This window comes from Heloderma suspectum, chromosome 6, assembly GCF_057233095.1.
Source record: "Heloderma suspectum isolate Gila_16-S chromosome 6, 16-S_ref, whole genome shotgun sequence".
NCBI classification, from domain to species: domain Eukaryota; kingdom Metazoa; phylum Chordata; class Lepidosauria; order Squamata; family Helodermatidae; genus Heloderma; species Heloderma suspectum.
This window is the reverse complement of record NC_139463.1, coordinates 75,804,576-75,832,528: the sequence shown is the minus strand read 5'-3', so window position 1 is coordinate 75,832,528 and position 27,953 is coordinate 75,804,576. Positions and strand designations below refer to the sequence as shown.

General features: G+C 52.0%; 1 protein-coding gene across 1 annotated transcript; it reads left to right on the top strand.

Annotated features, from left to right (window-relative positions):
• The first annotated feature begins 56 nt into the window (after positions 1–56).
• On the top strand, positions 57–27,112 carry SHANK1 (SH3 and multiple ankyrin repeat domains 1). Its single transcript, XM_084808305.1, has 11 exons — positions 57–606; positions 5,539–5,621; positions 6,681–6,805; positions 7,981–8,116; positions 9,229–9,312; positions 12,757–12,813; positions 14,728–14,852; positions 16,199–16,301; positions 16,868–19,367; positions 25,646–25,752; positions 25,890–27,112. The coding sequence occupies exons 1-9, from the start codon at positions 497–499 to the stop codon at positions 19,294–19,296; spliced, it is 3,252 nt and encodes a 1,083-aa protein (XP_084664431.1). The 5' UTR covers positions 57–496; the 3' UTR covers positions 19,297–19,367; positions 25,646–25,752; positions 25,890–27,112.
• Positions 27,113–27,953: the final 841 nt, after the last annotated feature.

The window sequence follows — 27,953 nt, the reverse complement described above, 5'->3', positions numbered from 1 at the left end:
CAACTCCGTGAGCGAGGCGCTCGGCACATGCTCAGAGGCCCGCGCGCGCTTGCCACGAGCGAGGGCTGAGCCAGTCGGGCCAGCCGGCCTGCCCGCCCGCCCGCGCGCCCGCCCGCAGTGCCGCGGCATCGCCGGGTACTCCGGTGCGCGCAAGGGGTTAAGCAAGCGTGCCGGCTGGTCGGCGTGCGCTCTCCCGCTCGCTCCGACGGCGGCGTTGGACTCGGCTCCCGCTGCCAATGAACAAGGCCGGTCGGCCTGCCTGCCTGCTCGCCTGCTGCTCCTCGTCGTCGTCGTCGTCGTCCTCCTCCTCCTCTCCCCGCGGTGCCATGATGTGAGTATGGTGCAGCCCTGCCGCCGCCGCTGCTGCTGCCGCCGCCGCCGCTGCCGCGCCCCCCGCCCGCCTCCCCATCCCACCGCGCGCCCCTAGAATGTGGCTGGGCCCCGCGGCGGCGGCAGCGGCGGCGGCTGGGAGCCCGCGATCGGCGGCGGCGGAGCCATGGCCCACTACGACGGCGGCGGCGGCGGGAGCCAGCAGCAGCAGCCGGCCCTGTCCTCCAGCTGGCCGGCCCTGGGGCCCCGGCGCCGGAGCGTCTGGTACATCTACAGGTACGATCGGAAGAGGAGGACGAGCAGCAGCCGGCAGGCGCACGGCCGCCGCCTGCCCCAGCCCCTCGGAGCCGGCCCCCATTCATGCCTCGTGCGCCCCCCGCCCCTCGCCGGCGCCCCATTCATCCGTTCGCCTCGCGCCGCCCGCCCTCCGCAGCCCATTCACGCCCGCGCGCCCGCCCGCCATTCATGCAGCCGCTCAGCCAGCCAGCCAGCGCTGCCGGCTCGCAGCTCGTGCCCTCCCCGCACTACGCCCCCCCCCCCATGCATCCAGCCATTCAGCCTGCGCGCTCCCGCTCGGACGGGGGGATGGCGAGTGGGAGCCCCGCGGGGTGCGGGGGAGGGGAGCTGGCGATGCTGGCGGTGTGTGATGGGCTGAAGGTGCTTGCCAGAGAGATTAGGTACGCGAGCGCTCTGCGCGCGCCTTTGCGCGCTCTCGCCTGCTGTGGAGGGGATGAACATGCCTCTTGTGGAGAGGTGTGTGTCTGTTTTCGAGAGGGCTTTGCGCGTGTGTTCCGGTGTGCGTCAGTGAGGCTGTGTGTGTGTGTGTGTATAGATGCATCTGCATACAGGTCGGGGAGTGCTGTGTGTACGCGTCTTAAGACTGCTTAGATATCTGAGCACAGGACTGGTGCCGTGTGGGAAGGGCTCTTAGAGGGGTATGCACAGCAGTTTGACTCTCAAGGGGGGGAGCGACATGGGTGTCAGCTCTGCGCGTGTGCCGTGGAGCGGCCATGCATGCGTATGTGTCCATGAGGTCTGGATGTGTGTGTGCACATCTGTGGGTGTGTGGCTGTGGTTGGGCATGCATGGGTGCCATCTCCTCTGCATACAGCTTCGCTGTTGATTAATGCTTTTGTCTCAACTGTATTGTACTCTGAAATTATGATGGTGGCTCAGGAGTTCTAGGAAGGGAACCTATTGTATATGTACGTATGCATGTGCCTCTCTGTGGTATATGTGTGTTGTGTCTGTCTATGCATACATATTTTTGTGCTGGTGAATGACACACATGTGCTGTGGATTATAGTGTGATTTATCCTTCATGGCAGAACTTTGGAGCCTGAGCTGCAAGCCTGTGGAGCATGATGTGCTAACGTCTGCAGACACACTGAAGCCAGCATGGAGTAGTGGCTAGAGTGTTGGCCTGGGATTTGGGAGATCTGAGTTCTAGTCCCCACTTGGCCATGGAAGCTCACTGGGTGGCTTTGGGCCAGTCGCAGACTCTCAGCCCAACCTACCTCACAGGGTTGTTGTGAGGATAAATGGAGAGGAGGAGGATTATGTACGCCGCCTTGGGTTCCTTAAGGAGGAAAAAAGGCGTGATATAAACGTAATAAATAAATTATAAATAAATTAAGACACTCCTTTCCGTTGAGTACACAAGTGTGCCCAAACGCCAGTTGTGGCAACATGTATTTGCAGGGAAGGCTTTCATGTTTGTGTGTTGTGCCTGTGTACAGTTTTATCTGTATTGAGTCTTGTGTATATTTGTTGTATAAAGCTGGTTATGTACTTACCTGTGGTGGGATAGGTATTTGAAGCATGTGAACTATTGGTGTACATGTGCAGTTGTATGTCTTTGTGACACTTCATTGCATGCAGACAATAACTGAACATAGGTTTGTGCATGTGTCTATGTTCTAAACGTGATTATTTCCCCCCCCCCCATCTATTAATGTGAAGATTTGTATAGTTGCATGTTGGGCCATGTGAATTGATGTCCAAATGTACATGGTCAAGTGTATGTACATAAGCATGGCTTCTTGTGCACATACAAGTTACTGTCTTTGCTGATACGTGTGTGCCATCAGGTTCTGAATGTTTGAGCATGGCATATATGCTTCCGCAGCTGCTCAGATTTGCAGTACATGCATGTTATCCCTTGAATAGTAAGCCCACCTCTGCATATATGGGAATAAGGCATCCACTTTTCCCCTTTAATTAGGATTTTGAGGATCCAAATCCCTTTACGGTTACATTGCAGGGTTGAAAACTGCAGCTATGTGAGGCTGGTTGAGTTCTACCTGTATTTGGGGCCTTCGTGGTTAGGAACCAAACCAGGATGTTTCCAAAACCTTGATCAGCTATGGGCTTGTGTAGCAAACATAGAGATATGATTCCCTCAGAATGGAACAGCTGGTCCATCAATTGCAGTTTGCTACCTTAGGATGCTGTGCTTGTGTGCCCAAAATACTAGTGGTAGGAAAGATGTATTTATGTTTAAGCAATGTTGTGCCCCCCCATCATGTTTTAGCCTTGTGATAAGTCTCCATCCTCTAGAATGGGGGCTGGGGTTGTGGTGTTCCTCCACATGCTGTTGGTCTCTATCAGCCCCAGCCAGTATGACTAATGGTCGGGGTGATGGGAGTTGTAGTCCACAACATCTGGAAGTCCACAGCTTCCCCACCATCCCCGCTAGAAGACGGGGACATGAAGCAAGTGGGATATGCCTCTTCACCCTTGTTGCTCTGCACTGGTTGGTTCTGTGTAGATCACCAGAACCTCCCAAGTTAGTTCTAACCCAGAGCCGCTGAAAGGTGGCATTGCCTTTGCCTCTGTGTTTTGTGGAAGGGCAAAGTGTCAGACATGAAAAGAATGCCTGGCAGTCCTTTCTGTCTCTGTTGTTCCCCGGGGATGTCCTGTCCAGTGCCTCATATAAGGAGACCTGTGTGGACTAGAGTTCATGTGCTGTTTTGCTTGTGCCACAGATATTTTGAAAATGTTTGGGGGCTGAGCATCGCTGTTTATTGGGTATGGGCTGGCTTCATGTAAGGTTTGAGGGCACTTTATGGTAAGTATGGGGAACTTGTGGCCCTTCAGATTTTGGACTGCAACTCCCATCAGCCCTAGGGATGATGGGAGTTACAGTCATTAACATCTGTAGTGTTCATTCATGCGCTATGGTGAGCTATGCTGTCATGTGGGGTGGCATCTATCCATCTAGCACAGCTGCTACCTGAGTGTGCTCTGACTACAGGAAATCAAATCACCTTCTGCTGAAAGAGTTGCTATCTGCACATGGCAGGATCACACCTTTCTGTGCACTGTGTATTTCCTGCACGTCTTGTTTCCTTGGTCAGTCAAAAATGTGTTACAAAGAGCACATCTCTTACAGCAGGGATGGGGAAACCTGTGGCCCTCCAGATGTTGTTGGACTTCATTTCCCATTGGCCCCTGCCAGGAATGCTGGGAGTTGTAGTCCAGCAACATCTGGAGGACCACAGGTTGCCCAAGCCTGTCAACTGCATCAAGTAAGAAGGGTGTATGCTCCTCTTCCTCGCAAACACACTCTTGGGTCTACATTGTGTACAAAGGGTCTGCCTTGTAACATGTTCAAGTAAAGGTTGTATAGGGCAGGCTGTGCTGCTTGCGATCCACCAGGCCAAGTGCCACCCATCAGTCATGTGTTTGGTGTGACCTGCTGGATGACCTTCCTGTTTCTGCAGTCCCAGCAAAAAGAGAGGGTTGCTCAAGCCCTTGGCAGATGGCATTTGGTTCAGTGGGTGACACGTGGGCCTAGTGTCAGTACTGCTGTGTGTACGTTTTGCAGGCCTCATGACATGGCATGCGCAATGTAACCAGAAGCTGGGATTCATATTGGTGGAAGTACCATTTGGGGACTTTGCAGACTGATGTCAGGGCAGCTTTCGTGGCAGTGTTTGTGGTTCATGACCAGAACTGTAGGATTGCCAGACCTACAACTTGCATCTGCTGCCCTTTTCCGTGTCAGTTTGTTGTGTGCAGTGAACTGGGGATGGGGGGGGGGGGGTCAGCCTAGATTGCACAGTGAAGCCTGCAGAAAACTTTTGTCCTGTAAAGTTAACTTCATTTTCGAGTTTGTTCTGTTCTTACTACGCTTGCAGTTATTTTGCCATGGACAGCAGGCATTGCATTGGTAGTTTGGGGAGCGCTAGAAGGTGGTGGCTGTATTTGCAGTGCAGGAGGCCTGTGCAGTGTGTGTAAATGCTGTATTTGCAGCCAGAGTGAGTGGCTGCTTGGACTGCTTGCATTGTGGCTTGCTTCTGCTATATTGGTGGTTGGGGGAGAGGGGTCTGAATAGTGTGTTTTATATCAGCAGTGCTAGTATATATTTGCAGTAGGCTCTGTATTTGCACATGCGGTTCTGAAGCCGTGGGCGCTGGAGCCTGTGCAGTTTGTTCTGCATAACCTGTCTGGTGCAGTGCCAGTGATCACGCACAGCATACTGTGTGTTGCAGAACTGTGTTACCCAGTGCAACAAACTCTATTTCCTTTCACTGCTTGTAACAAAATCTGTGCAGTGGCCACCATATTTGGCATGTATGTTCAGTGCTTTCTCTATTAGCCATCCTGAGTTCCTGTGCACGAGATTTGCAGTGGGAGAGCCCCATGTGGTATATAATACATTTGCAGCGGGAGGTTTGTGCTTTGGTAGTGAACGTTGTGCAGGGCTTTCCTCAGTGTTTACCCCGCGCACTGTCCTCTGTTTGTTGCAGTGAGAGTATGCTGCTAGCCTCAGAGCTTGTGCAGTGTCTTCTCGACTCCCAGGCCTGAGTCCTGCGTAGCAGGGAGGGTTTTTGCTTTCCTTTGCAGCACTAGAGCCTAGTACAGAAGGAAGCTGTACAAAGTTGCAGTGCTGTCTGCATGCCCTTTCAGAGCCCTGGCCGTGTGTTGCCTTGTCCAGTTGTTACAGCGTGTTGTGTGTGCTGTGTTTGCAGTATCAGAGCCTTGCACACGGGAGGGAGAGAGGGAGAAATTTGGAGCCTGCAAATTGTGCAGACTTGGCACACCATGGAATCCCTGCATGAATGGTGCTGTGTTGGCCGTGTGAGTAACGCGGGAGCAGTGGGATTATGCTCTGGTTATTCTCTGTACATTGGGAGAGAAAGTCTGAATCAGGAATTCCCTTTGAAACGTCGCTAACTGTCCTATCGTCTCTTTCCTTTGTAGTGACTACATCATTAAAGAGAAGACAGTGCTGCTGCAGAAGAAGGACAACGAAGGATTTGGCTTTGTGCTAAGAGGGGCCAAGGGTGAGAGGGGGCGAGTTAGTGTCATCTGTGGAGACTAGGGCCATCTCTAGCCATTTGGGGCTGGGTCTCAAAGGAAGCCAGGTGGTCACTGCCTGCCCACCAGCTTCCTCAGCTTTCTTCTGTTGGTGTGTCCTCAAAATGGGTTAATGAAGATTAGCTAGTCCTTAACCTGTGGTGACTGTCCTTCTGTTAGGATGGTCAGAAGTTCGACATAGGGAAAGTTCATAGAAGGAAGAATGCGCCCAAGGGAACAGTGCCACCCGGTGCCAGATCCAAATTTTTGAGAGCCCTTGACAGGCAGAGAGCCAGGGGGCAAGCGGGCCGTGGCATCCGCTGCTCCTCCTTCTCACCACTAGCATTCTCAGGGCCAGAGCAAGAGGCGGGTGAACAAGCAGGTCACAAGCAGGTCGCAGTGGTGAAGAGGAGGAGCAACTCCGGGGGGTTCTTGTCGGTGGCCCCTGGTGGGGTGTGGGTCCTTAGCAAGTGCCCAACCATGCCTACCCTTGATGCCGGCCCTGGTGCTACCTCTCCTTTGTCAGAAGCTGGGGGAGGCAGGGGCGGGATGCTGGAAACTAGCGGCAAGAGCAGGTGCTACCACCAAGTTGCAAATTTGGCTTCCCGGGACAGAAAATCAGCCTGGCTCTTGGTCTCCGGCTTGCGTTACATGAATGAGACTGGGTTTATGCTGAGCTCTAAAATGAAAGGTGCCAGGGCTTGTATCCACCCTAAAGGTATGCCCTTGACCCTAGAGGCCCTGTGACTTAATGGCAGATACATGTGCCGGGCCTGAATGTGGCTTAGCCACATAGGGGAGGGAAGTGGGGTTTTTGCGCCTGCTCAGAGGCACTGACTTAATGGACACTTTCCAAGCTCCATGGCGTGGTTTTGGAAACAGACTGTGGATCTGGAACAAAAGCTCCTCGCATGGTTCCATAGGGAGCAGGTGTCACAGAAATGCCAAGCAAAGCCACGATCCTGCATCTCCCCCCCCCCCCGATTCCCTACCCTGGCAGGTGCTTCGCTCCAGGGGCATCACTTCACACATCTCTCTCTTTACAGCGCAGACCCCAATTGAGGAGTTCACACCCACCCCTGCCTTCCCTGCCCTACAGTACCTGGAGTCCGTGGATGAAGGTGGCGTGGCTTGGCGTGCTGGTCTGCGCATGGGGGATTTCCTCATTGAGGTAATGGCATGAGGCCTCCTCGGGGTTCCTCTAGGGCCTTTTAAAAAATCATTATTATTATTTAATGATTCTTTCATGTATTTCTTAGCCACCTTTCAAGACGGCCATCTTCCCAAGGGCAACTTGCAATATAAAACATACAATTCTATGAACAAGATTTATGAAAATCATAAATGAATTTTACAACCAATGTGAACAAGTGGAACAAAAGCAGCCTAAATAATAATAATAAAAAAAACCTCCTTTCTATTAAAAGCCAAAGAAAACAACTAAGTTTTTTAAACCCTCATTAAAACAGCAGCAGATGAAGCCAGCCATATATCTCTTGGGAGGGCGTTCCAGACAGCAGGGGCCACCACTGAGAAGGTCCCAGCCTCCGCCGAAGATCTTAACACACAAGCAGGTTCATAAGGGTGTAGGCCAGCCTTCCCCAACCTGGTGTCCTCCAGATGTTTTGGACAACTCCCAGCATTCCTGATGATTGGCTATGCTAGCTGGAGCTGATGGGAGTTGTAGTCCAAAACATTTTCAGGGCACCAGGTTGGCAAAGGCTGGTGTAGGCGGCAGTCTTTCAAATCACCTGGAACCCAGCCATAGAAGGCTTTAAAGGCCAAAACCATCACTTTGAACTGGGCCCAGAAGTGCGCCACTGACCAGCTGGTACAAAATTGCTGTAAATTGATCCAGCAGTCCAGCCCATCCTTCCCTGAACCTGGTGCCCCCCCGCAGATGCTTTGGACTCCCAACTCCCATCAGTCCCAGGCAGCATGGCCAGTGGTCAGAATGCTGGGAGTTGTAGTCCAAAACATCTGAAGGGCAGCAGGTTGGGGAAGGCTGGTCTAGCCCCAGCAAGGACTCTGGTGGCTGCTTCCTGCTCCAGCTGAAGTTTCTGAGTATATTGCTGCGTTTTTTGCAGCAGCAGGGAGACACAAAAGTGGTTATTGGGGGCGGTGGGGGGTGCATGCAGCCTGTGGCGGTCGTGTTGCCCACCTCCATACTATAAGGCCCCTGAGAAACATATGCGGATCGAAACATGGCAGCAGTAGGGGGAGAGAATGGTGGGGGGTGCCAGATTCAGAAACGACAGTGGTGTCATGGTTGTCCTTCCCCACCCCCCATCCCCCAGCTTCCCACCTACCCTCTGCAGCAACTTAACCATCAGCCCTTCACTCCAGGTAAATGGACAGAATGTGGTGAAGGTTGGTCACCGGCAGGTTGTCAACATGATTCGACAGGGGGGCAACAACTTGATGGTGAAAGTTGTCATGGTAACGCGAAACCCGGAGATGGAGGAGGCCATGAGGAAGAAAGGTACCACAGTGCATTCTGGGATACACTGCTTCTGGTTCTCTGAGTGGGGAGGGGCCCTTTGAGGTCACTTTGGGGTGGGATCATGGTCTCCAGGAGGTACAGATGAGGAGGCTCTACTCCTGAGATTTTCTAGGTGGTGAACAGGACCGACTGGGGTTAAGACTCAGGAGCAGTAATCAGTGTTGCAGTGTTTGTGTGTATTGAGAGAGGGAGTAGGCCTGCTGGTGCAGTTAGAGCCCTTGCAAAGTGTGGAGTGGGGGTCTTTTGATGGTAATGTGTTTTCCTTCAAAATGGGGTAAGTCAGCCCCGCTGCATTCAGGGGCCCTCATTCTGTCGAGTAGGGCCCTGACGTTCTGCCCTCATGGCACCACTGGTGGTAATTCCTGTAGATGGAGAGTAGGGTCTTTTTCATGTGAAGGATTTGAGATGCAGGATGCCAGCGGGAGGAGTCGAGTCTTGTAGGCCTGAGAAGCTAAATGTCCTTCCTCTGGGTCAGGCAGTAACTCAGTGGCAGAGCCTGTGCTTTGCAGGCAGAAAGTCCAAAGTTCAGTCTCTGACTTCTCCAGCGAAACGGGTCAAGTAGCTTTGCTGGGCGAGATGGGCAAATTGGGTTAGGCAGCTTCGTATTTCCCCCCGGTTCTTGGAAGCTGAAAGGTTTGGGATACCCGAGTTTTCTCTGCAGGAAGCTGTGCCTGGTTGCATCCTCCGGAAACCTATGTCTATCTGAAGCAAGTCCCACTGAGTTCAGTGAGCCTTACTCCCAGATCAGTGTCTATAGGATGACAGCCTTAGAAAACCAGTATAGGGATGGACAGCATGCAAGGCCCCCTGGGCATGTGCGGGGACCACGCAACTTGTTTCCCAGCAGGATCACTGGGAATCCGGCCATGTGGCCATTTCCTGCAGGCAAGGGGTGCAGCCCACACTGGGCTTGGGGGGCAAGTCACCACCCACCCACCCGAGTTGCCCACCCCTGCTCTACATTCGAATTGTGGTAGAAGACACATGAGTAGGGGCCAGGGGTTGCAGGAAAGGCTGGTGATGGAAGTTGAGGGACGCAAGCCTGGCCCAACTAGCGAGATCCCAGAACCGTTTCTTCTTTTTAACTCTAGCTGCACCCCAGCAGACAAGACGACTGCCCCCTCCAGCCATCTCCCTGCGCTCCAAATCCATGACATCTGAGCTGGAGGAAATGGGTAAGGATGGTGATGCGTTACTCTTTAGCAGAATCTGAGTATTCCAGTTGCAGAATTCAGCACTGGCTCCAGACTTTGGCCTTCTGTGGGCCCACCTTTTTGCTGCTGCTATCACTGCTGATTCGCTTGCCCTCTTCCTCTGGGCTCAGTCCGCACTACTGCCAAGAAAGAGAGGGCAAAGCATGTGGAAGCTGCTACTCCTTCTTGTGTTCCTCAGCAGAACAGGTAGCAATGAGGAGGAGGAAGAGGAGGGCCAAGGTGCTGTGGGGATTAGCACTAAGCCCCCTTCTGAGGTTTGGGCCTTGGCAGGTGCCCAATGATGCCTTCCCTTACGCCAGCCCTGGAAGAATGTTGGTACAGTTCCACCTGCACAAACACTGGCTCAGACAATCAGTATCCTCACACAAGCAGGCCTCAAATGTCCCTGGAGAGCCCTTCATGTGGAGAACATGTTAATCAACCCCCCCAAGGGAACAACTGCAAGTTACCTGTGAATGCCCTGCCTCCCTCCCCTGGGAATTCAGAAGCCTGTGGTGACAGCAGTACCCATGATGAAGAGGGAGTTCTGGTGCAAACTAGTGAATCCTGGAGAGACCTCAATATGGGTGGTGTCCTGTTGGGAGCACTCAAGTTGGCATCTCCCATTATACAACCATTAATTTGGGGGATCTTAGGCAAAACCCAGGGTGAACTATTGAAGGACCCAAGGGGAGTTTTATACTTCAGATTGGGAGCACAAAGAAGCAACAACTTTAGGCCGACTCATGATAGGGTAAAACAAAGGATACAATAGCTTGGCTCTGTCGAATGAAAGAAGAACTTCCTTTGGATTCCTAGCTATTTGACTTAATCAAAGCTTGCTTATGAAGCCTTACAAAAGCCATGTTCCCAAGAGACAGTTCGGTAGAGCTACTTAAAACAAAGGGCACCACAAGAAAAGAGAAGACTGAGGGGGGAATATGATACCACTTTTGAAGTACCTAAAGGGCTGTCATACAGAAGTGGGCTGCAGCCCATTCTCTATCCTACAAAACTGTAGGAAATAACAGCCTTCAGTTACAGGAAGGCCGATTTTGGTCAAACATCAGGAAAAACTTTCAAAGCAGTCAGGCAATGGAGCCAGTTGTCTAGGGAGGTGGTGGGCTCTCCATTGCAGGAGGTATTCAAGCAGAGACAGGACAGCTGTCTGTCAAGGATGCTTTAAACTGGATTCCTGCACTGAGCGGGGGTGGGGGTGGAGGGTGGACTTGATGGCCTAAATCCTGCTTCAGGATTTGGCCATGTTTCCCGCCAATTTAAAGGTACCCTTGTGGGTTGCTTGACCTTGGCTTCGTAGTAAGGAAGTTGCTGCTATTATTGTTGTTGTTGTTATTGTTATTATTATTTTTAACATTTCTTAAACACGTTTCTCCCCCCCCAAAAGAAACAAGGTGACTTACAATGGAATAAAAACATACACAATTTAAAACAGCTACAACAATTACCTATTAAAATGCAACCATCCCATAAAACAACCAAAACATCACTGATAACCATAAGCAATTGTGCAGGTGCATTGAACAGCCCCTTGTGCACCAGCATATGCCTGGGAATAGAGGAAAGTCTTAAATTGGCACCAAAAGGATGGTAGTGCTGGTGCCGGAGTTCCCCAGCTTTGCACAGTACAGCAGGGGCAACTCCTCTGTGATTCAGTTAAGGTAGAGGACACCTGGGTCATGAACTTCAATTACAGGAACAGCAGGTAAGCTAGCATGCTACGGTCAGGATCCTGTTACTCCTGGCTGCAGTGGAACCCTAGCTCATGCAGCCTTTTTCAGAGCAACGATGCCTATTAAGCAAGGCGCTAAGCTGATACCAACAGAAATAGCAAAAGGTGGACTACACATGTACAAAGTCATGATGGCTGAGCTTTTCAGCAAGAAGCCACTGGGATCATATGCTGAAAACTATAATATTTTGCAAGCAAAAGCAGTCCAGATAAGAAGCCAGATAAGAGTTTTTGCGCAAAATTTGGAGTCTTTTTTCCTTTATGTCTTTTTCTTTTAAATCCAATTTCATTGTCATGGCTGAGGAATACTGTGGGGCAGTATTCCCCAAACAAGTCAAAGTCTGCTCAGCCCTTACTTTGCAGCTGGAATAAATTCAGAAGATTAAATAACACTTGATTTTTTTTGACTTCACACCATCCAAATAATTATTTTTATTCCAAATTGTGGGTTTTCTGGGAGGCTGGGTTGGCTGCAGACTTTGAAAGGTTGGGTCCAGATTTTGTCATTCGTAGAGTAGGCCCATTGAAATCAATGGGACTGAAGTTAGTCATGAGTACACCCCACTGATTTCAAGGGGTCTATTCTAAGTATGGCTAAATCTGGATCCAGCCCACTATGTATACTGGTGGAAAAGTGTAAACATCCCATTTTTGTGGATTGTTATAGAAGGAGCAAGGGCAGCATGTTCCCAGTTTGTGTTCTGTCTCCATCCTCTTTATTTTTTGTCCACCCACTGCTGCCTGGGACTCCCAAACCTTTGACCTATATCAGTGGAGAAAGGTGAGTGTCTGCTCCCTTGGCCTCCCCACCCACAAATTGCCCCAGTAATAGGCTGAATTACACACAGACGCTCTGCCTGTTTTCTCAGAAATGGAGACCCAGTGGCTTTCTGACCCTCCCTTTTGTGCTGTTATGAGTTGTCTCACTACTTAAGGAAGGTTTCCCCACCTTAATCCATGGCCCAATTCCATTCAGTGCTATCGGTGATCCTCCTGTGTTGAGGGGCGTTACTTAACGGTATTACTGCTTAGCGAGTGGTTGGGTAGAATACCGTCTGCAGGCTTTTCCTTATATCTCCACCCATAAAAGGGTTAGTGACAAGGTGGGGGGGGGGGTTTGGTGTTTGGTTTTAATTAAAGCTTGGAATATTTCAGAGGGGGCTAGACCCTTTCATGGGCTTGCCTGTGACCACAGCCCTGAGTAGGACAGTTCCCTGCCCCACATCCCCAATTGTGGGCAGCAGTTGATGGCTTGATGCCCCAGTTCCTTCTCTTCCACCACCACCCCCAGGCATCTTCTTCATGCCATTTTCGGCAGTACCACAGTGTAATGGTGGTTCCAAGTCCCCTTCCTAGCTACCTGTCCCCCACCCACTCACAAGTGGAGGTGCTAATTTCTTCCCCTCTTGCTATCTCCCTCCCACCGTTCAGTCTCCCCCTGGAAGAAGAAAGCAGGTGAGTGTTGCACATTCCTCACCCCACACACACTGGCCCGCCTGCTTGCCTCTCATTGCTTCCTACCCGAGCCTGTTCTGCACTCCCCCACCAGTGCTCTCATCCATCGCCGTCACCACCCCACATCCATGGGCACAGTTCCTCAAACTGGGCCTCCCTGACACACCATCACTGACCCCACCCCGCAACCCCGTTATCCTCCCCTCCTGTCGTCTCTGCAGATTACGAGCCAGCGATGGGCACTGATAAGAAGCGGACTGTCTATCAGATGGCTTTGAGTGAGTAAAAAGCATGCCCCTGCGGACCCTGACCATAAGTTGGGGAAGGGGTGTCTTGCTGGAAACATTAAGTAACTGGTGTGTAGGTAGGGGAGGGCAAACGCGCGATGTTCGAAGTCACCAGGATTCTCCGAGCATCGTCCCGCCGCTCATCTCATGCCCGTCCCCATTTGCAATCGCTGCTTGCTGTGCATGAACAGGAAACTCGTGCAAAACAAGCAGCAATTGAACGGGAGAATTGCAAAAGTCCCCCCCCCCTTTTTTTTTCACAAATTTCCTAATTTATGCAACTTTCCTCCATAAACTAAAGCAGGGCCGATTCAGTGTGTGGAAGAAATTTGCGCAAATTGAACTGGGAATCGGGAACAAGATGAACGCAAGCACGTGTTTGACGGTGATTGAATATTTTTGGCGGACACATGCTCCCGCTTGCATTTGGGGCTTCAAATGAGGCACATTCACATGTTTTGCAAGCAAAAACGAAATTCTCCTTCCCTGAGCATAGCACTCCTCTTGGGTACCTTAAGCTCCTATTGCTTCAGAGTGCTTGTAGTGCTTCCATTTCGGTGTAGGTTTGTGGGGGGGGATAGGGTTGCAGAATAAACATTACACAAGCAGCTTAATTTACATAGCTGAATCTGGCCTTTCTTTTTGCAGTATTTGGGCTACCGTGTTCTCCGAGAGAGCATGGCAGGGTGGGGAGCCTAATCGCAAAACAAGCCAACAGGGACCTTGTTAATTATTAGCCTTCCAGAAGACAACCAATTTATGTAGCTACCACAATTCTCTCTTAGTTGCTGTAATACATGCTTTAAGCCACTCTTCCCCGAACCTGGTGCCCTCCAGATGTTTTGGACTACAACTCCCAGCATTCCTGGCCATCAGCCATGCTGGCTGGGACTGATAGGAATTGAAGTTCAAAACGTCTGGAAGGCACCAAGTTGGGGAAGACAGCTTCCAATAATTGATTTGGCCACCTTTATGGGTGTAGCCAATCGAATGTATTAATTCTGACGCTGTGACATCAGTCTTCTCCCAGTCTGAATGTCTGAGCGTTACTTATTTTGCATCTCCCCTTGGCCACGTTTGCTGATCTCGGGCTAGTGGCCAGGCCTCAGCTTCCCTGCCTCAGAGGGCTGATGTGGTGATGTGCGAAAGAGAGAGATTGAATATCCACTGGACTCATCATGCTGCTAATAATTTAGACCAGCCGTCCACTGCATGGTGTCCTCTGGACAGCAACTCCCATTATTCCCAGCCAGCGTGGACAGTGGTTGGAAATGATGGGAACTGTACTCCAAAACATCTGGCGAGTGCCAGGTTGTGGGTGGCTGAAGTAGACTAAGGATGGGAAAATGGGGTGGGGGGGAGAGCCCCAGCCAGCATGACCAGTGGTCATGTATGATGGGAGTTGTAGTCTGAAGGGGCACGAGTTCCCCACACTTGGAAGCAGAGAATATTGGGGTAGATGGGCCGAGAGTCTGACTAAGTATAAGGCAACTTCCTATGTTCATACGACCTTGGGCTGATCCTGCAAGCTACTTGATGTCCTTAAGTAAGAATGCATACTTAGGATAACTTAACGCAGATGAGTTATCCTGGATCTTGCGTACGCACTCTTTCTCTGTAAATATAAAACACATTGGTGGACTACAGGGATTCTAATGATACAGGGACTACATGAGACTGGAGTCAGCTCGCCCTTAGTGTAGTCTCGGGACCTGCACAGGGAGACCAGGAATTGGGAGTCATGGATCCTGTTTTTGCCTCACAGCTGACCAGCCAAGAAGAACACTTCCTGAGCCTGATGAGTCAAGGGGGTGGGTGGTGCTGTTCGTGGGAATTGTAATGGGATGACTGTCTTCTTGCCCCCTTTGTGATTGGTTTCCTCCTCCTTCTTCCCCCTCATTGCAGACAAATTGGATGAGATCCTGGCAGCTGCTCAACAGACTATCAATGTAGGGGATGGATGTGGAAGTGGAGGGCTTCCTTCTTTGGGGAAGTCCCGGGGCACCACCAAGAACTATTTCTCCTCTGAGGTAGGATGGAGAACTGTCCACCATTGGAAGATGCATCTAGCTATGACTAAACCAAAAACAAGGGGTGGGGGGGGATGTGCTGAAATAACCTTCCCCAACCCAATGCTCTCCAGATGAACTGGACTACAACTTCCATCGTCCCCAGCCAGCATGGCCAAGGCTAGGTGAGTGTGGAGGCTACCAGAGAGTACATAAAAGGACTCTGTATGAGCAAGTAGTATATTGAGTTGGGGAAGGAAGCTTCTTTTTGCTTAATTAGGCAAACTTTGAGGTTGCGCAGCTCCCCTTTTCCTAAGACCCTTGAGCTCCTTGTAAGAAAGGCAGGATAAAAATGTCATTATTGTCATTATTAATCAGTAATAATAAACCTTAAAGGTTTGTTGTAAGAATTGTTGAGATACTATATATGAACTGTTTAATTTAAACACTCAAAAAGCACAATATAAATGATTGATTACAGTGGAACCTGTAACAAAATGTTGCAGTGTCTTCCACCTAATAGGAGTGCTCCTGTTTAGGGTTTCAGCCAGCCATTCCCTCCAGGGTTATTGCCCCTATTTGGCTCTTAGGGGCAATAACCCGGGGCAATAACCATCAGTGGGAAGATAAATGTCCTGTGGGATAATGTTACTGTAAATGTGGGGGTGGGGGGTGATAAAATCAGCATGCCATTCTTCCCACACAAAAATCTGGCAACACAACAGCCCGCCATGAGGCATTAACACATGCTGTCTACCATTATGAATATGCAAACCCCAGCCAGGGCTTGTCGTTATCATCTAAACCTGGGCAGGCAGGGTTATTTGAGGGTTAAACAACCCTTGCCTAACCCATGGTATGCTTGGGGTCTATTTAAACCTCAAAGAGCTGCCGGTGGCCAGGTTCGGATGACACGACAAGCCATGTCAACTCCCAGCTGGGGCTTGCATATACATAATAATGTTGAGCATGCCCCGCAGCTCCTCTGGGGTAAATCAACCCACAATAGGCTGTCATGTTGTGGAAACTGGCCCACAGATTGACACTCAACATTCCATGGCTACTGAGCATCCCCCATCCTTACTGAGCTGTCTCAGGTGTTGGGAGGAGCTTGTCCCCTTAGTTTTTTTTTAAATTGGTATTTCTGGAAACCTTGGGGTTCCCTTGAGCATGCTGATACCTCCCTTTTGTTCCTCAGTGAGTTCCCTTTGCTTTGGCACTCACCACCTGAGCTTGCTACTAGAAGGAGTATTCATTATTACTGTCATGTCTGCACACACTTTGGTCATTTCATTTGCTCTCGCTGTCTTGCTTACCAGTTTTCTGGCTTCTTCTCCCTCTCTCTCTCTTTTTTTCTTTTCTTTCAGCCCAGTTTTGAACAGCACCGTCTTAGCCAGACCAGTTATGAGCGCCCATCATACTTACCATCTAGTCATCCCGCAGGCATGATGCTCCGCCAGAAATCAATTGGTGAGATGGGGCCTGGAGGGAGTGAAACAGACTCTGCAATTAGGGCTGGAGCGAGGGGGGTGGGACTGCCAGACCCCTATGCAAGCTGGTGCCATCCTGATGCTTTGGACTACAACTCTCCTAAGCCCTGACCATTGGCCACATTGGCTGAGACATGTGGGAAATGCAGTCCAAAATGTCTGGAGGGTACCAGTTTGCCTACCCTGCCCTTATTCTCTAGGGAATGAGATCTAGAGTGACATGACTGTGATACCCATGGCGCTGTACAGTTATCTCATCATAGTCTGGTCATTTGAAGGGATAGTTACACGATGGCTTCCTGCAAAATAGCCTTTTTGGCTCTTAGGGGCAATAACCCAGGGCAATAACCATCAGTGGGAAGATAAATGTCCTGTGGGATAATGTTACTGTAAATGTGGGGGTGGGGGGTGATAAAATCTCATCAGAATAAATATGTAGGAGATGAGCCAGGAGGGGAAGAGGAGGAAGTAGATCTGTTAGGTTAGACAACGGCGGGTTAGCCACTGAAAACCATTCAGTGATGGTAGCATTACTTCCCTCCCCAGGAGCCGCAGAGGATGACAAGCCCTACCTCGCTCCCCCTGCCATGAAGTTTAGCCGCAGCCTTTCGGTCCCTGGTTCTGATGACATCCCGCCACCTCCAACCACTTCCCCACCGGACCCCCCATACAGCAGTGCCTCGCCTTCCGCCTCGGGACGCGCCACGCCCTCGTCCCGCTCGACCTTCAACCCCAGCTCTGAGGCCAGGCTGTATTCGGCCTCCCTGCCTCAGGAGCCACCGTACGAGCTGCCCCCCCGCATCCGCGACAAGATGTCCCTCTACCGTCAAGAGTCCGAGCAGGGGGCCGAGGGATCCACTGCCCGTGGCTGGCGGGGCCACACCCCCGACCTCCGCTACTACAACCTACCCCCCCGGCCTACCAACACCGCCATGTATGTCCCCACCAAGCCCATGCGCCGGAAGGGTCCCCTGGTCAAACAGACCAAAGTGGAAGACGAGCAGCGGCAGCAGCAGGGCGCCGCCCCTTCCCAGATGCAGGCCCCGTCCTCCTCGCAGCCCACGTCGTCCGCGCCACCGGAGAAGAGCTCCATCCCCATCCCCACCATCATCATCAAAGCGCCCTCGACCAGCAGCAGCGGGCGCAGCAGCCAAGGAAGCAGCATGGAGGCGGAGAGCCAGCCGGAGCCAGCGGTGCCCGTCCCGTCCCTCCAGCTCCACAACAGCATGGATTTCACCAGTCAGTTCGGGGCTGCCTTGGTCGGGGCAGCCCGGCGAGACCGCGAGTGGTACAGCGAGGCCCGCCGCAAGTCCGCCCTCTTCCTCTCCACCGAGCAGCCGGATGATGAGTCCCAGCAGGCGCCCGTGCCCCGTCTCCGCCACTCCAAATCCATCGACGAAGGCATGTTCTCCAGCGAGCCGTACATCCAGCTCAACATGGCTCCCGGCTTTGGCGGGGTCGGCGGGAGCAGTTCCGGTTACCTCCCGTCTCGTGCCACTAAAATGTACGGCGCGAGCACCACCAGCGCCTTCGCCTCTGTGTGCTCCAGTTTCCTGCCGCAGCTCCAGTCGCATTCGACTCCTCTCATTCACCCGCTGACAGGCAAGATTTTAGATCCCGGGTCCCCCTTGGGGCTGGCGTTAGTGGCTCGTGAGCGGGCTTTAAAGGAGTCCCAGTCCCAGCAAGAGAGCCGGGAAGACCGGCACTCCCGCCCATCCTCTCCCCGGTTCGGGGAAGCTCCGAAAATGCCCGAATCCCCCGGCAGCTCCATCCTGCGCCTGTGGGGGACATCGGAACAGCAACATCACCAGCAGCAGCAGCGGCGGCCCGTGTCGCCTCGGAAAGAGCCGGAGAGTCCCCGGCACCCCTCGCCCGAGCAGCAGCCCCCGACCTCAGCCAAAGCCGCCCCTTGGGAGAAACGGCCTGAGGAAGGGGAGAAGCTGGAGCTGCACGTGCGCTTTGTAGAGAACTGCCGCCCAGCGGAGGAGGAGGAGGGGGGGCGCGAGGGGGGGAAGGTTGAGGTGGCCCCTGCACCGGTGGAGCACGTGGCCGAAGAAAATGGACTGCCGCTATTGGTGTTGCCCCCGCCCGCCCCTTCCATCGATGTCGACGACGAATTTGTTTTCACGGAGCCGCTCCCGCCTCCTCTCGAGTTTTCCAACAGCTTCGATAAACCTGAGTCTCCTCCCAAAGCTGCTAACGAGCTGCCCCCCGTAATGGCCCCTCCCCCGGCTCCCCCTGCCCCTGCCGCCTTGGACTCCACCGCTTCCAGCTTGACGTCCTACGACAGTGAGGTGGCCACCCTGACCCAAGCAGGAGTGGCAGAAACCAAGGAGGCCCCCCATGTCAACTTCTCTTCTGTCGTCTCGTCCATCGCCATCCCTGCTGCAGAGGCCCCCGAAGCGGTGACCGACTCGGGGATCGAGGAGGTGGACAGTCGGAGCAGCAGCGACCACCACTTGGAGACCATCAGCAGCGTCTCCACCCTGTCCAGCATGTCGGGAGAAGGCACAGAGCTCCTGGACACCTACATCACCTATTTGGATGGCCAGGCCTTTGGGGGGAGCGGCGGCGGAGGAGGGGTGGGCGGCAGTGGCGGCGGCGGCACAGACAAAAGCCCGCTGCAGGCCAAGCTGCGCTCCCGCCCGTTCCCAGGCCGCTTGCCAGTGGCCACTCCCACCAGCTCCACCATCTCAGTCTCCGCATGTACTGAGAACATGTTTGTGCTCACGCCTGCCCCGCCCTACCACCAGCAGCCCGCGGCCGCTGAGCCAGGCAAAGAGCTGCAGCCGAAATCTCCGCTGCCCTGGGAGGAATCCAAGGCCTCCCCCATGTCCTCCATGAAGGCCAGCATTATCAGCGAGCTGAGCACCAAGCTGCAGCAGATGGGCGGGGTGTCGTGGTCGCGGCCACCCGATGCTGTGGCGTCCTTCGGTTCCGAGAGGCCCAGCTCCCTGCAGAGGCAAAGGTACTAGGCGACTGGAGCAGGAGCAGGAGGAGCAGGAAGGTGGAAGCCAGCCCCGTGCATGCCGCATCTCGTATTTCAGTTGGGTTTGTCTCCTTTTCTCATTCTCCCGTCAATGCTTGCTTTTCTTTTATGATTTTTCTGTTTTGTTTTGTTACCACCATTACATTGTTTGGTGTGCCGGCAGGCAGAGGGCAAAGGTGCACCATGTGCAGAGCGCTCCACACTTCACGCCCGGACAGGGCTACGCATGCCTCCTTGTGCCTACGCTTGCCACACCTCTGGCTTCCAGCTGGGTGTGCATGCTGACCGCTCCATCTCGCTCTTGGGCGCACGCAGGACACAGAGCCGCTCCTCCAGGCACATGTGTCAGCAGTCCTGTGGCACAGTCGTGCACCTGCATCCAAGATGGCACCATGGCTACAAAGACACCTGCATGTATATAGGACCTCTCCATGCGCGCATTGCGCAGCTTGCACGCACATGGTGCACGCAGCTTGTCTCGCATAGTCTCCAGGCTCAGAAACGTTCAGGCAAAAATACCTTCAGGCCGATAACGGGCAGGGATCTTTCCCTCATGTCTGTTTCCTGTGCGCTAAAACTCTTTCAAGAGTCGGGTGCACACTTTTTAAAACATTCATTTGAATCCCATAACATGTGCTCCAATCAACAAAACTGGTGGAAGAGGTGAGGGCGCCTCTGAGGTAGCAACCCAGGCCTCTCCTTACGATGGTTTGATATGACAACTGTGTGCTGTATCTAGCATGGGCACATTTCTGCTGTGGACTCCTTTTGGGGGCTCCTTATTTTCAAGGCAATTTCTCATCACACCAGAAGGTCTTGCAATGTGCATATGATGCCTCACACATCCCTGACCTTTTACGGTGTAACTGCAGGAGCCATTCAGTGTCATTGCTGATGTAGATCAAGATGGTGACTGAGAAAATGGCCACCTTTCTTCTTTGCTGGAGCAGGCAGGCATGGCATTTTGACCCACCGAGCTGAAGGGAACCCACGTTCTGTGGGCCTGTGTGCTCGAGGTGTGTAGGGTAGGGGTGAAATTTCCCACTTGGGGCTGATCTTCTCTGACAAAGGGATACTTTCTAGGGTAGTGGTTTTCACATTTCCTTTTGCAGGGAGCCCTTTAGAACATAACATAACAAGAGCTATGCTGGATCAGACCAAAGACCAGTCTTGTCCAACATTCTGTTCCCACAGCGGCCAACCAGAAGCTCACAAGCCGGACCTGAGTGCAACAGCACCTTCCTACTCATGTTCCCCAGCAACTGGTACACAGAGGTATAGTGCCTTTGATACCAGAGGGTAATATATAGCCATTATGGCTGGTAGCCATTAACAACCTTATCCCCCATGGATTTTCTAATCCCTTTTTAAAGCTGCCCAGGTGGTTGGCCAGTACTACATCTTGTGGTAGCAAATTCCACATTTTAACTATTATTATTATTACATTTATTACTAGTACATTTTTTATTATTGCATTTATTATTACTTTGATATCCCACCTTTTTCCCTCTTGCAAGGAACCCAAGGCGGGTTACCTGGTCCTCTTCCTCTCCATTCTATCCTGACAACAACCCTGTGAGGTAGGTTAGGCTGAGAGCCAGTGACTGGCCCAAAGTCATCCAGTGAGCTTCATGGCTGAGTGGGGACTAGAACCTGGATCTCCCGAATCCCAGTCTAACACTCTAACCGTGACGCCACACTGGCTATGTGCTGTGTGAAGAAGGGCTTCCTTTGCAGAACACTAGGGAGCACTTGGTTCGCTCTGGAACAGGAGACTGGGTCAGTGCCAGCTCAGGGTTTCAGGGTGCCCTCAGTGGGAGCTCCTCTCTAAGGCACCACTCACTGCCCGTTTAGGTTGCCCTCTCCACCTAATCCACACAGAACTGCCCAGAGGGAGAGCGTGAGGGGAACGTGCTGCCCCAGTTCCTCCTCCTTGTCTCCCATGCTTGGAGGGGGGGGACTTTGGGACCGGAAAGGGGCGCTGCAGGGCCAGGAAGCTCCAGAGAATGGCCATGGTCCCTTCGGGGATATGGGCCTCAGCAATTGCCCAACAATGCCTACCTGCTTGTCGTTCCCTCTTGGATAAGAAGGACCAAACTACATGTGAAGTGGCAGACTCCTATGATCAAAACTCCCAACCTATGTTGTTTAAATGCTTAAAAGCAGCTGCAGTTACATTGGGGCAGTAGCACCCGTGGAGAGGGGGAGGGAACCTTTTCCCCGCGCCGTTTTTCCCATAGCAAAATGCCTTTTCCCCCAAAGCTGGCATGAGCCCTGCTGGAGGTGCAGGGAAGAGATACCTGTATTTAGCTTGTCTTTTCCCCCCAGCAAGGCTATTAGCTTGCAGGGGAGGGAATTGTGTTGGGGGAACGAATGATCTCATTCCCACCCACCCCCCACTGCCCCAATGAAATTCCCGACACGCATATTTGCTTTTAAGCGCTTTGACTGTTTTTAAAAAACAGGTTATACATCTCCCATATCGCTAAGGAGTGTGCTCTAAACTTCACCCTGGACTTGGCTACAGCCGAGGGGGGAAGATTAGTATGGGGAAAGATTGATATCGAGGGACAAGCTATCAGCAAGCAGAACTTGTCCACTGTGGTTGATATTATGCTTGAGGAATCCCTGCTGAGAAGCCTTAACCAACCTGGAACAAATAAAACTCCAATTGTGTTGGACTCCAGATGTGTTGGACTTCAACTCCCATCATCCCTCCAGTGGGGATGATGGGACTTGAAGTCCCAACACACCTGGAGGATGCCAGCTTGGGGAAGGCAGCCCCAAACACAGCCTGACAACCGTGGGTCCTAGCACATTACAACATGAGGAGCTCTTGAGTTTTAGGCTGTCTAGGAGAGGAACTAGGGGATGCCTACTTTTCTACCATCACCTGCTCTTCTGGGGTCCTCCACATACACCCCTATCCAGCTTCTGTATCCTGGAATCTTCCATGCCTTGTTCATCTGCTACCTGTTGAGGTCAACTCCTGTAGACCACCCGCTTCTCTTTCAGCACCTCCAAAGTGGCCAGAGATTACCCACACGATGTAGGGCCACCAAAGTGTGCACGTGCCTAGGAATATTCACACGTGCTCGCAGAAAGGCCTTGGCACTGTGGGTCCACAGCCCCCCCCCTCCATTCAATGCAGTCACATCACCAAGTTTTATTTGCTCCATTTCGTCATTCATCTGCTGTCACATCTGCAGCTCCTCCAATGCCATGCGCTCGGGCAAAGGGATGGTTGGAATCGTACGCCCAGTGTGCATCATCAGTGCGATTTATCTTTAAGCGTGTAGGACAGATCAGCTGGGAGTTAGGACTCCTGCGTTTTGGGGGGTGGACGGGGGGCTCTTTATTTGGAAATCTTGTTTCTGGGGAGGGAAGGAGCCGAGAGAGAGAGAGAAGACACATAGTCTAGTGGGCTATAGCAAGAAGAGCCATGACCTCTGAGCTCTTTGAGAAAGAGGAACGGGGCATGGTAAGTTAGGACATGCTCTGGAATGGAGAAATAGTGGACTTCGGCGGTAAGAGAACAAACAATTCCATAGGAAAGAAGGGGGAGACCAAGGATCCATTTCCTGCAATCTCTATCACTTTCTTTTTTCAGTGCCTACCTAGTAAGTCTCCTCCCCACAAGCAGTTTGATCTGCCCTCTCCCTAGCATGAGACAGACTTGCAGTGGGACCTGTAGCTGATGACTTGGTGTGGTTTATCCCCTTGCCAATACCCGAGATGAGCTGGGAAAGGATTCCCCTGGCAGCGCATTGCCTCAAAGAGAAGGAGCCATTGGCGGTGTGCATCTCGGAAGGAGCCCCTTTTCTTCAAGTGACCTCCCTTTGGGGCAACTTTCCCCACCTGGTCCCTCCCCCCAGCCATGGTGGCTGGGAATGATGGGAGTTGCTGTCCAGCATCTGGAGGGCACTAGGTTGAGGAAAGCAGCTCATGATTATGAAGCAGAGCCTCAAGTCCGTCCCATGTGATCCAAGTTCACTCTCTGATTGCATGTGGGGAAAGACCTCTTTGCCATTTTGCAAGCTTCACAGGGGGACGAACCGGACTTGGAAGGACTTGCATTCACTCCAAGAATCCTGTTTGGTTCTTTGTTTTTAATGGTAACGAGTAAATGCATGGAGACTTTATTTACATCTGGGCCCTGAGTTGCCCCCTGCCGAGGGTCACATCAATCTCAAGGCTAGGTTTCGATAAAAGATTCAGATCTTCAAGCAAGGTGGCATGGTGAGAGAGCCAAGCCTCCCGACTTCAGAATGGAGGTGTAGCAGGCACGGTTCTAAGCTGGGACACCTTTCACGCATCTCTCATTGTCAAGGCATCCCTGACATGAGTTCCTTTTTCGGAAGAAGAAGAAGGGTCCCCCACCCACTGCCCCTTTGTTATGCTTGCTGAAGCCTTGATTTTATTCTTTTTCCTTCTTGGCCATGTGTTCTCCTTTGGTTTGAATTTTCCCTATGCACAGCCCTGTGTCTAGCGCAGCCTTCCCCAGCCTGGTGCTCTCCAGACCTTTTGGTTTACAGTTTTCAGAATCCCTGGCCATGGGCCATGCCGCCTAGGGCTGATGGAAGTTGAAGTCCAACACATCTGGAGAACACCAGGGTGGGGAAGGCTGTGGAAGTGGCTGTTGCAACCCATTGTGATGCCAACCAAATGGGGTGGGGGGATAATGGTAGGTGTTGCAAGCAAGCTTCTCCTTCCTAAGGAACCTGTGACTGGGGGAAAGAATGTGACTTATGTCACATCATAAGAACATAGGAAGAGCCCTGCTGGATCAGACCAAGGGTCCATCTAGTCCAGCATTCTGTTCACACAGTGGCCAACCAGCTGTTGACTGAGAACCCACAAGCAGGGCATGAGTGCAACAGCACCCTCCCACCTGTGTTCTCCAGCAGCTGGTGTACATAGGCATACTGCCTCTGATACTAGAGATAGCATATAGTCATCAGGACTAGTAGCCATTGATAGCCTTCTCCATGAATTTGTCCAGTCCCCTTTTCAAGCCATCCAAATTGGTGGCCATCGCTACGTCTAGTGGTACCAAATTCCATAGTTTAACTATGTGCTGTGTGAAGAATGTGCTGCCTTTTATCTGTCCTGAATCTCCCACCAATCAGCTTCATGGGGTAACCCCAGGTTCCAGTATTATGAGAGGGAGAAAAAAATGTCTCCCTATCCACCATGCATAATTTTGTAGCTCTATCGTGTCTCCCTTTACTTGCCTTTTTTCCAAGCTAGAGATCATTTCTGTTCCATAAAAGAGGCATCCCCACCCACTACCCACCCCATCTTCATGAAGGACCATGGAGTGGACATTGTAATGGGAGATGTTCCTTCTGCATTTTCTTTCTGGCTGTGTTGTGATATCTAAGCTTGGGAGACAGCTTGCCCCATGGATCTTCCTGATCATATGAACCATTCCCATGCCATCCATGAATACTGCCAGCAACAGTTGGCACCAGCAAAAGGTGGAAGTCATAGAGGTGTGGAGACCTACTGCAGGGAAGAGGGCTCTGTTACAGATATGACAACACAGACTAGCCTCATGTTCTCCAGATGTGTTGGAGTACAACCCCCATTATCCCCAGCCAGCATGGCCATTGTAGTCCAACACATCTGGGATGGCACCAGGCCAGGGAAGGCCAACCTTTGGTTCTCTATTCTTCCCAAGGTGGTTGAGAGAGACCCACCAGCTTTCATTTTGGTGGGGAATTTGCTGCCTTATGCAAAAGTGTTTTGGCCCTGGCTTTGCTGAGAGTCAAGCTACATAATGATGGTCTGTCATATGAATATTTTCCCCAAGGCTTTTGTGTTGCTGACTGTGTGTGTGTGTTTTTCTTTCTGAATCCAAAGCAGCAGAGAGAAGCTGCAATCTGTTCTCGGATGTTCAGGGAGTAGGGTACTTATCTCTTTCCCTGTGGGCCATTTTTGTTTTTAAATCAGAATTGGCCTTACTGGGATTTTTTCACTTATGGGGTAAAAACGGGTGATTGGTGTGGATGGTTTTAATGATAAAAACAACGTGCAGGTCAAGAGATAAGGAGGTGCACACACACTTAACGACTTTGAATCTAAATTACAACTTCCCATATCTGCTTCAGGTTTACAAAAAGGGGGGGGGATTCATGTGCCTGATAATCAGTTACATGACTGAGCATTCATGCAGTTGAACATCACATGTAGTTTTAACTTCGGGGTGCTTCCAGACAAGGCTTTTGTGGTGCTGTCACCTAGCCCCCTTCACAGTTTTTGACAGGAGGGTCCAGACGAGGTTGTCCATTCACTTTCTCCCTCCGCCACGTCCGTCTTTTCATTCTTAACAGATTTTCTGCAGTGAGAGAAAAGACGGAGAGCTGCACAAGGCCTTCTCAGTGGTAGCACCAGGCATCCTCTGTCTAGACGCACCCCCACAGTCCAGGGATTGTGAGAGGTATGCCAAGAAGGACATCATCAGGGGTTGGCACTGGACTGTAGGGAAGCCCTTATGTGTTCCAGTAACTCCTACCCTGTTCTCTTCCAGCAGGAAGCACTGCAGACACTAACCACCTCTCATCTCTTTTCCGGCAGGCTCCCTGATGAGACCTCCGCGTCACTGATCTCCTCCAAGCCAGTAAGCAGCCTTTTCCACAACTGGCCTAAGTCCCCCCAGGGCAGCAAGCACCCCAAAAGTGTGGAGTTCGACATCCGCCCAGCTCTACGGCGTGCGCCCAGCCCCGCCGCCCTGCCCAGCGAGCACAAGATTAGTCCTGCCCCCAGGCCTTCCTCCCTCCCCATCCTGCCTTCCGTGCCCCTCTACACAGGCGTCTTCGATCTCCGCGGCTCGCCCACCTCAGGGGGCGAGCACCCGTTCCCCGGCTTCCCTTCGGGCAGCCGCTCCTTGTCTCCAACCCACTTCCTCCCGCCCGCCACGGACAAGGCGTTCGGCTCCAAGCCGCTGCCTTTCTGGACTAAATACGATGTGGCCGACTGGCTGGAGTACCTGAAGCTCGGGGAGCACCGCGACCGGTTCCTGGACAACGAAATTGACGGCTCCCACCTGCCCTCCCTCACCAAGGAAGACTTCATTGACCTGGGCGTGACACGAGTCGGGCACCGCATGAACATCGCCCGTGCCCTCAAGTTCTTTCTGGAGAGGTGATGTGGGGGAACCGCCCTGCCCCGGGGAGCCCCTCGCCTGAATGTACAATGGATCCCCACCACTGGGGAGAACAGTGGAGGTGGAGGGGTTGCAGCTGCGGGGCCGGGTACAGGGGAAGCAGCGAGGAGAGACCCTGTGAGGTTACGGTAGGGTGGGAGTCCCCATTCCCCCCTGGCAGAGAGACACTTTGAGAAGCTCACCAAAGCCTGTCTGGGCACCCTTGCGGGTGTGCACTTTTCTCCTTTGCGTTGCCATGTAGCAGTTTGCCCATCCCAGCAGGTGGCAGTGGCCACTACAGTTATGGACATTGAATGTGTGTAACACAATATATCCCTGTGTGTGTGTGTGTGTGTGTGTATCTATATACGTACACTCACACTTCATTCTCCATTGGCATCGCAGCTTGCTTCCGCACCCTCGCTGCTCTCGCCTGCGCGGCTACGCCATCACCCATGTTGCTGCTTGCGTTGACTTTGCAGCCGTTATTTGCACATCTTCTCATCGAACCATGTAACAGTTTGCCCTGTCCATCTTCACAGTTACTAGGGTTGTTAAGTACTCTGGCTTTAAAAGGGGGGAAGACCTGCTCCAAGAAAAGCCAAATTTGCATATATTTGCTTACTTTGCAAAATGAATTCTGCTTTAGTAAGTGATGGAAAGGGATTCAGTCTCCTTTCTTGCTTCTGCTCCCCCATCAGCTCATTAGAAATCTAATTGAGCCTCTTTGCCCAGTCATTAGGAGTGTTTATTAGACATTGCCAACACCCATTCAAGCTTATCTTCACATCCATAAGGGTTAGAAACTTGCTTTCTCTTTTAAATGGAAGCAGAGATTCTCAGGATGCAGAGTCTTCTGCACCCAATACTGAATTGTGAGGTGGGTAAAAAAGATTTTTACCCACCTCACAGGGCACGCTGCCTTCACAGGATGACTTACAATATTACAAAAACATCAACATACAAATGACAGTAAAACGTGTTCATGCAGCAGCTAATGGTTCTTAAGTGCCAAATGCAGGCTGGAATCAAGGTGTCTTGGGCTCTTTTTTGAAGCCAGTAGTTGTGAGGCTGTACATTTCCCTGGGGAGGGAGTTCCAAAGGTGGGGGGCCACCACTGAGAAAGCCCTATTCCTTGAACCCACCAGCCGAATGGCTCTTGCTGGTGGGCCAGAGAGTAGGACCTCTGATGCGGATCTTATGCTTGCACAATGCAAATGTATAGCCCTGGCACTCACCCTGAGCGTGTTACTGGCTTGCACTACTGCCCTGCCTGCTAGATAATGCTTCGGTTCCATGGCTAGGCAAGTCAGGGAGTCTGTTGTGCTGGTGATGAGCTCTGGTGCGGTGGCAAATCCCTTATCTAATTGGTCCACCCAGCACACAGCTCCCAATCAAGGCTATCGGCAGATCAGTTCATTTTGTTACTGAAGCAGTGTGGTGATGCCCGTTCCCAGTGGCTGGAATCCTTTACCAGTCCAGGAATGTTCAAAGGC

What these genes read in the sequence shown, in the direction of transcription:
- SHANK1 (XM_084808305.1), top strand. Translation starts at nt 497, where the DNA reads ATGGCCCACTACGACGGCGGCGGCGGCGGGAGCCAGCAGCAGCAGCCG. An exon ending in TGTGCTAAGAGGGGCCAAGG is followed by an intron (nt 5,622 to 6,680) that starts GTGAGAGGGGGC and finishes CTCTCTTTACAG; the next exon opens with CGCAGACCCCAATTGAGGAG. An exon ending in TGTCTATCAGATGGCTTTGA is followed by an intron (nt 12,814 to 14,727) that starts GTGAGTAAAAAG and finishes CCCTCATTGCAG; the next exon opens with ACAAATTGGATGAGATCCTG.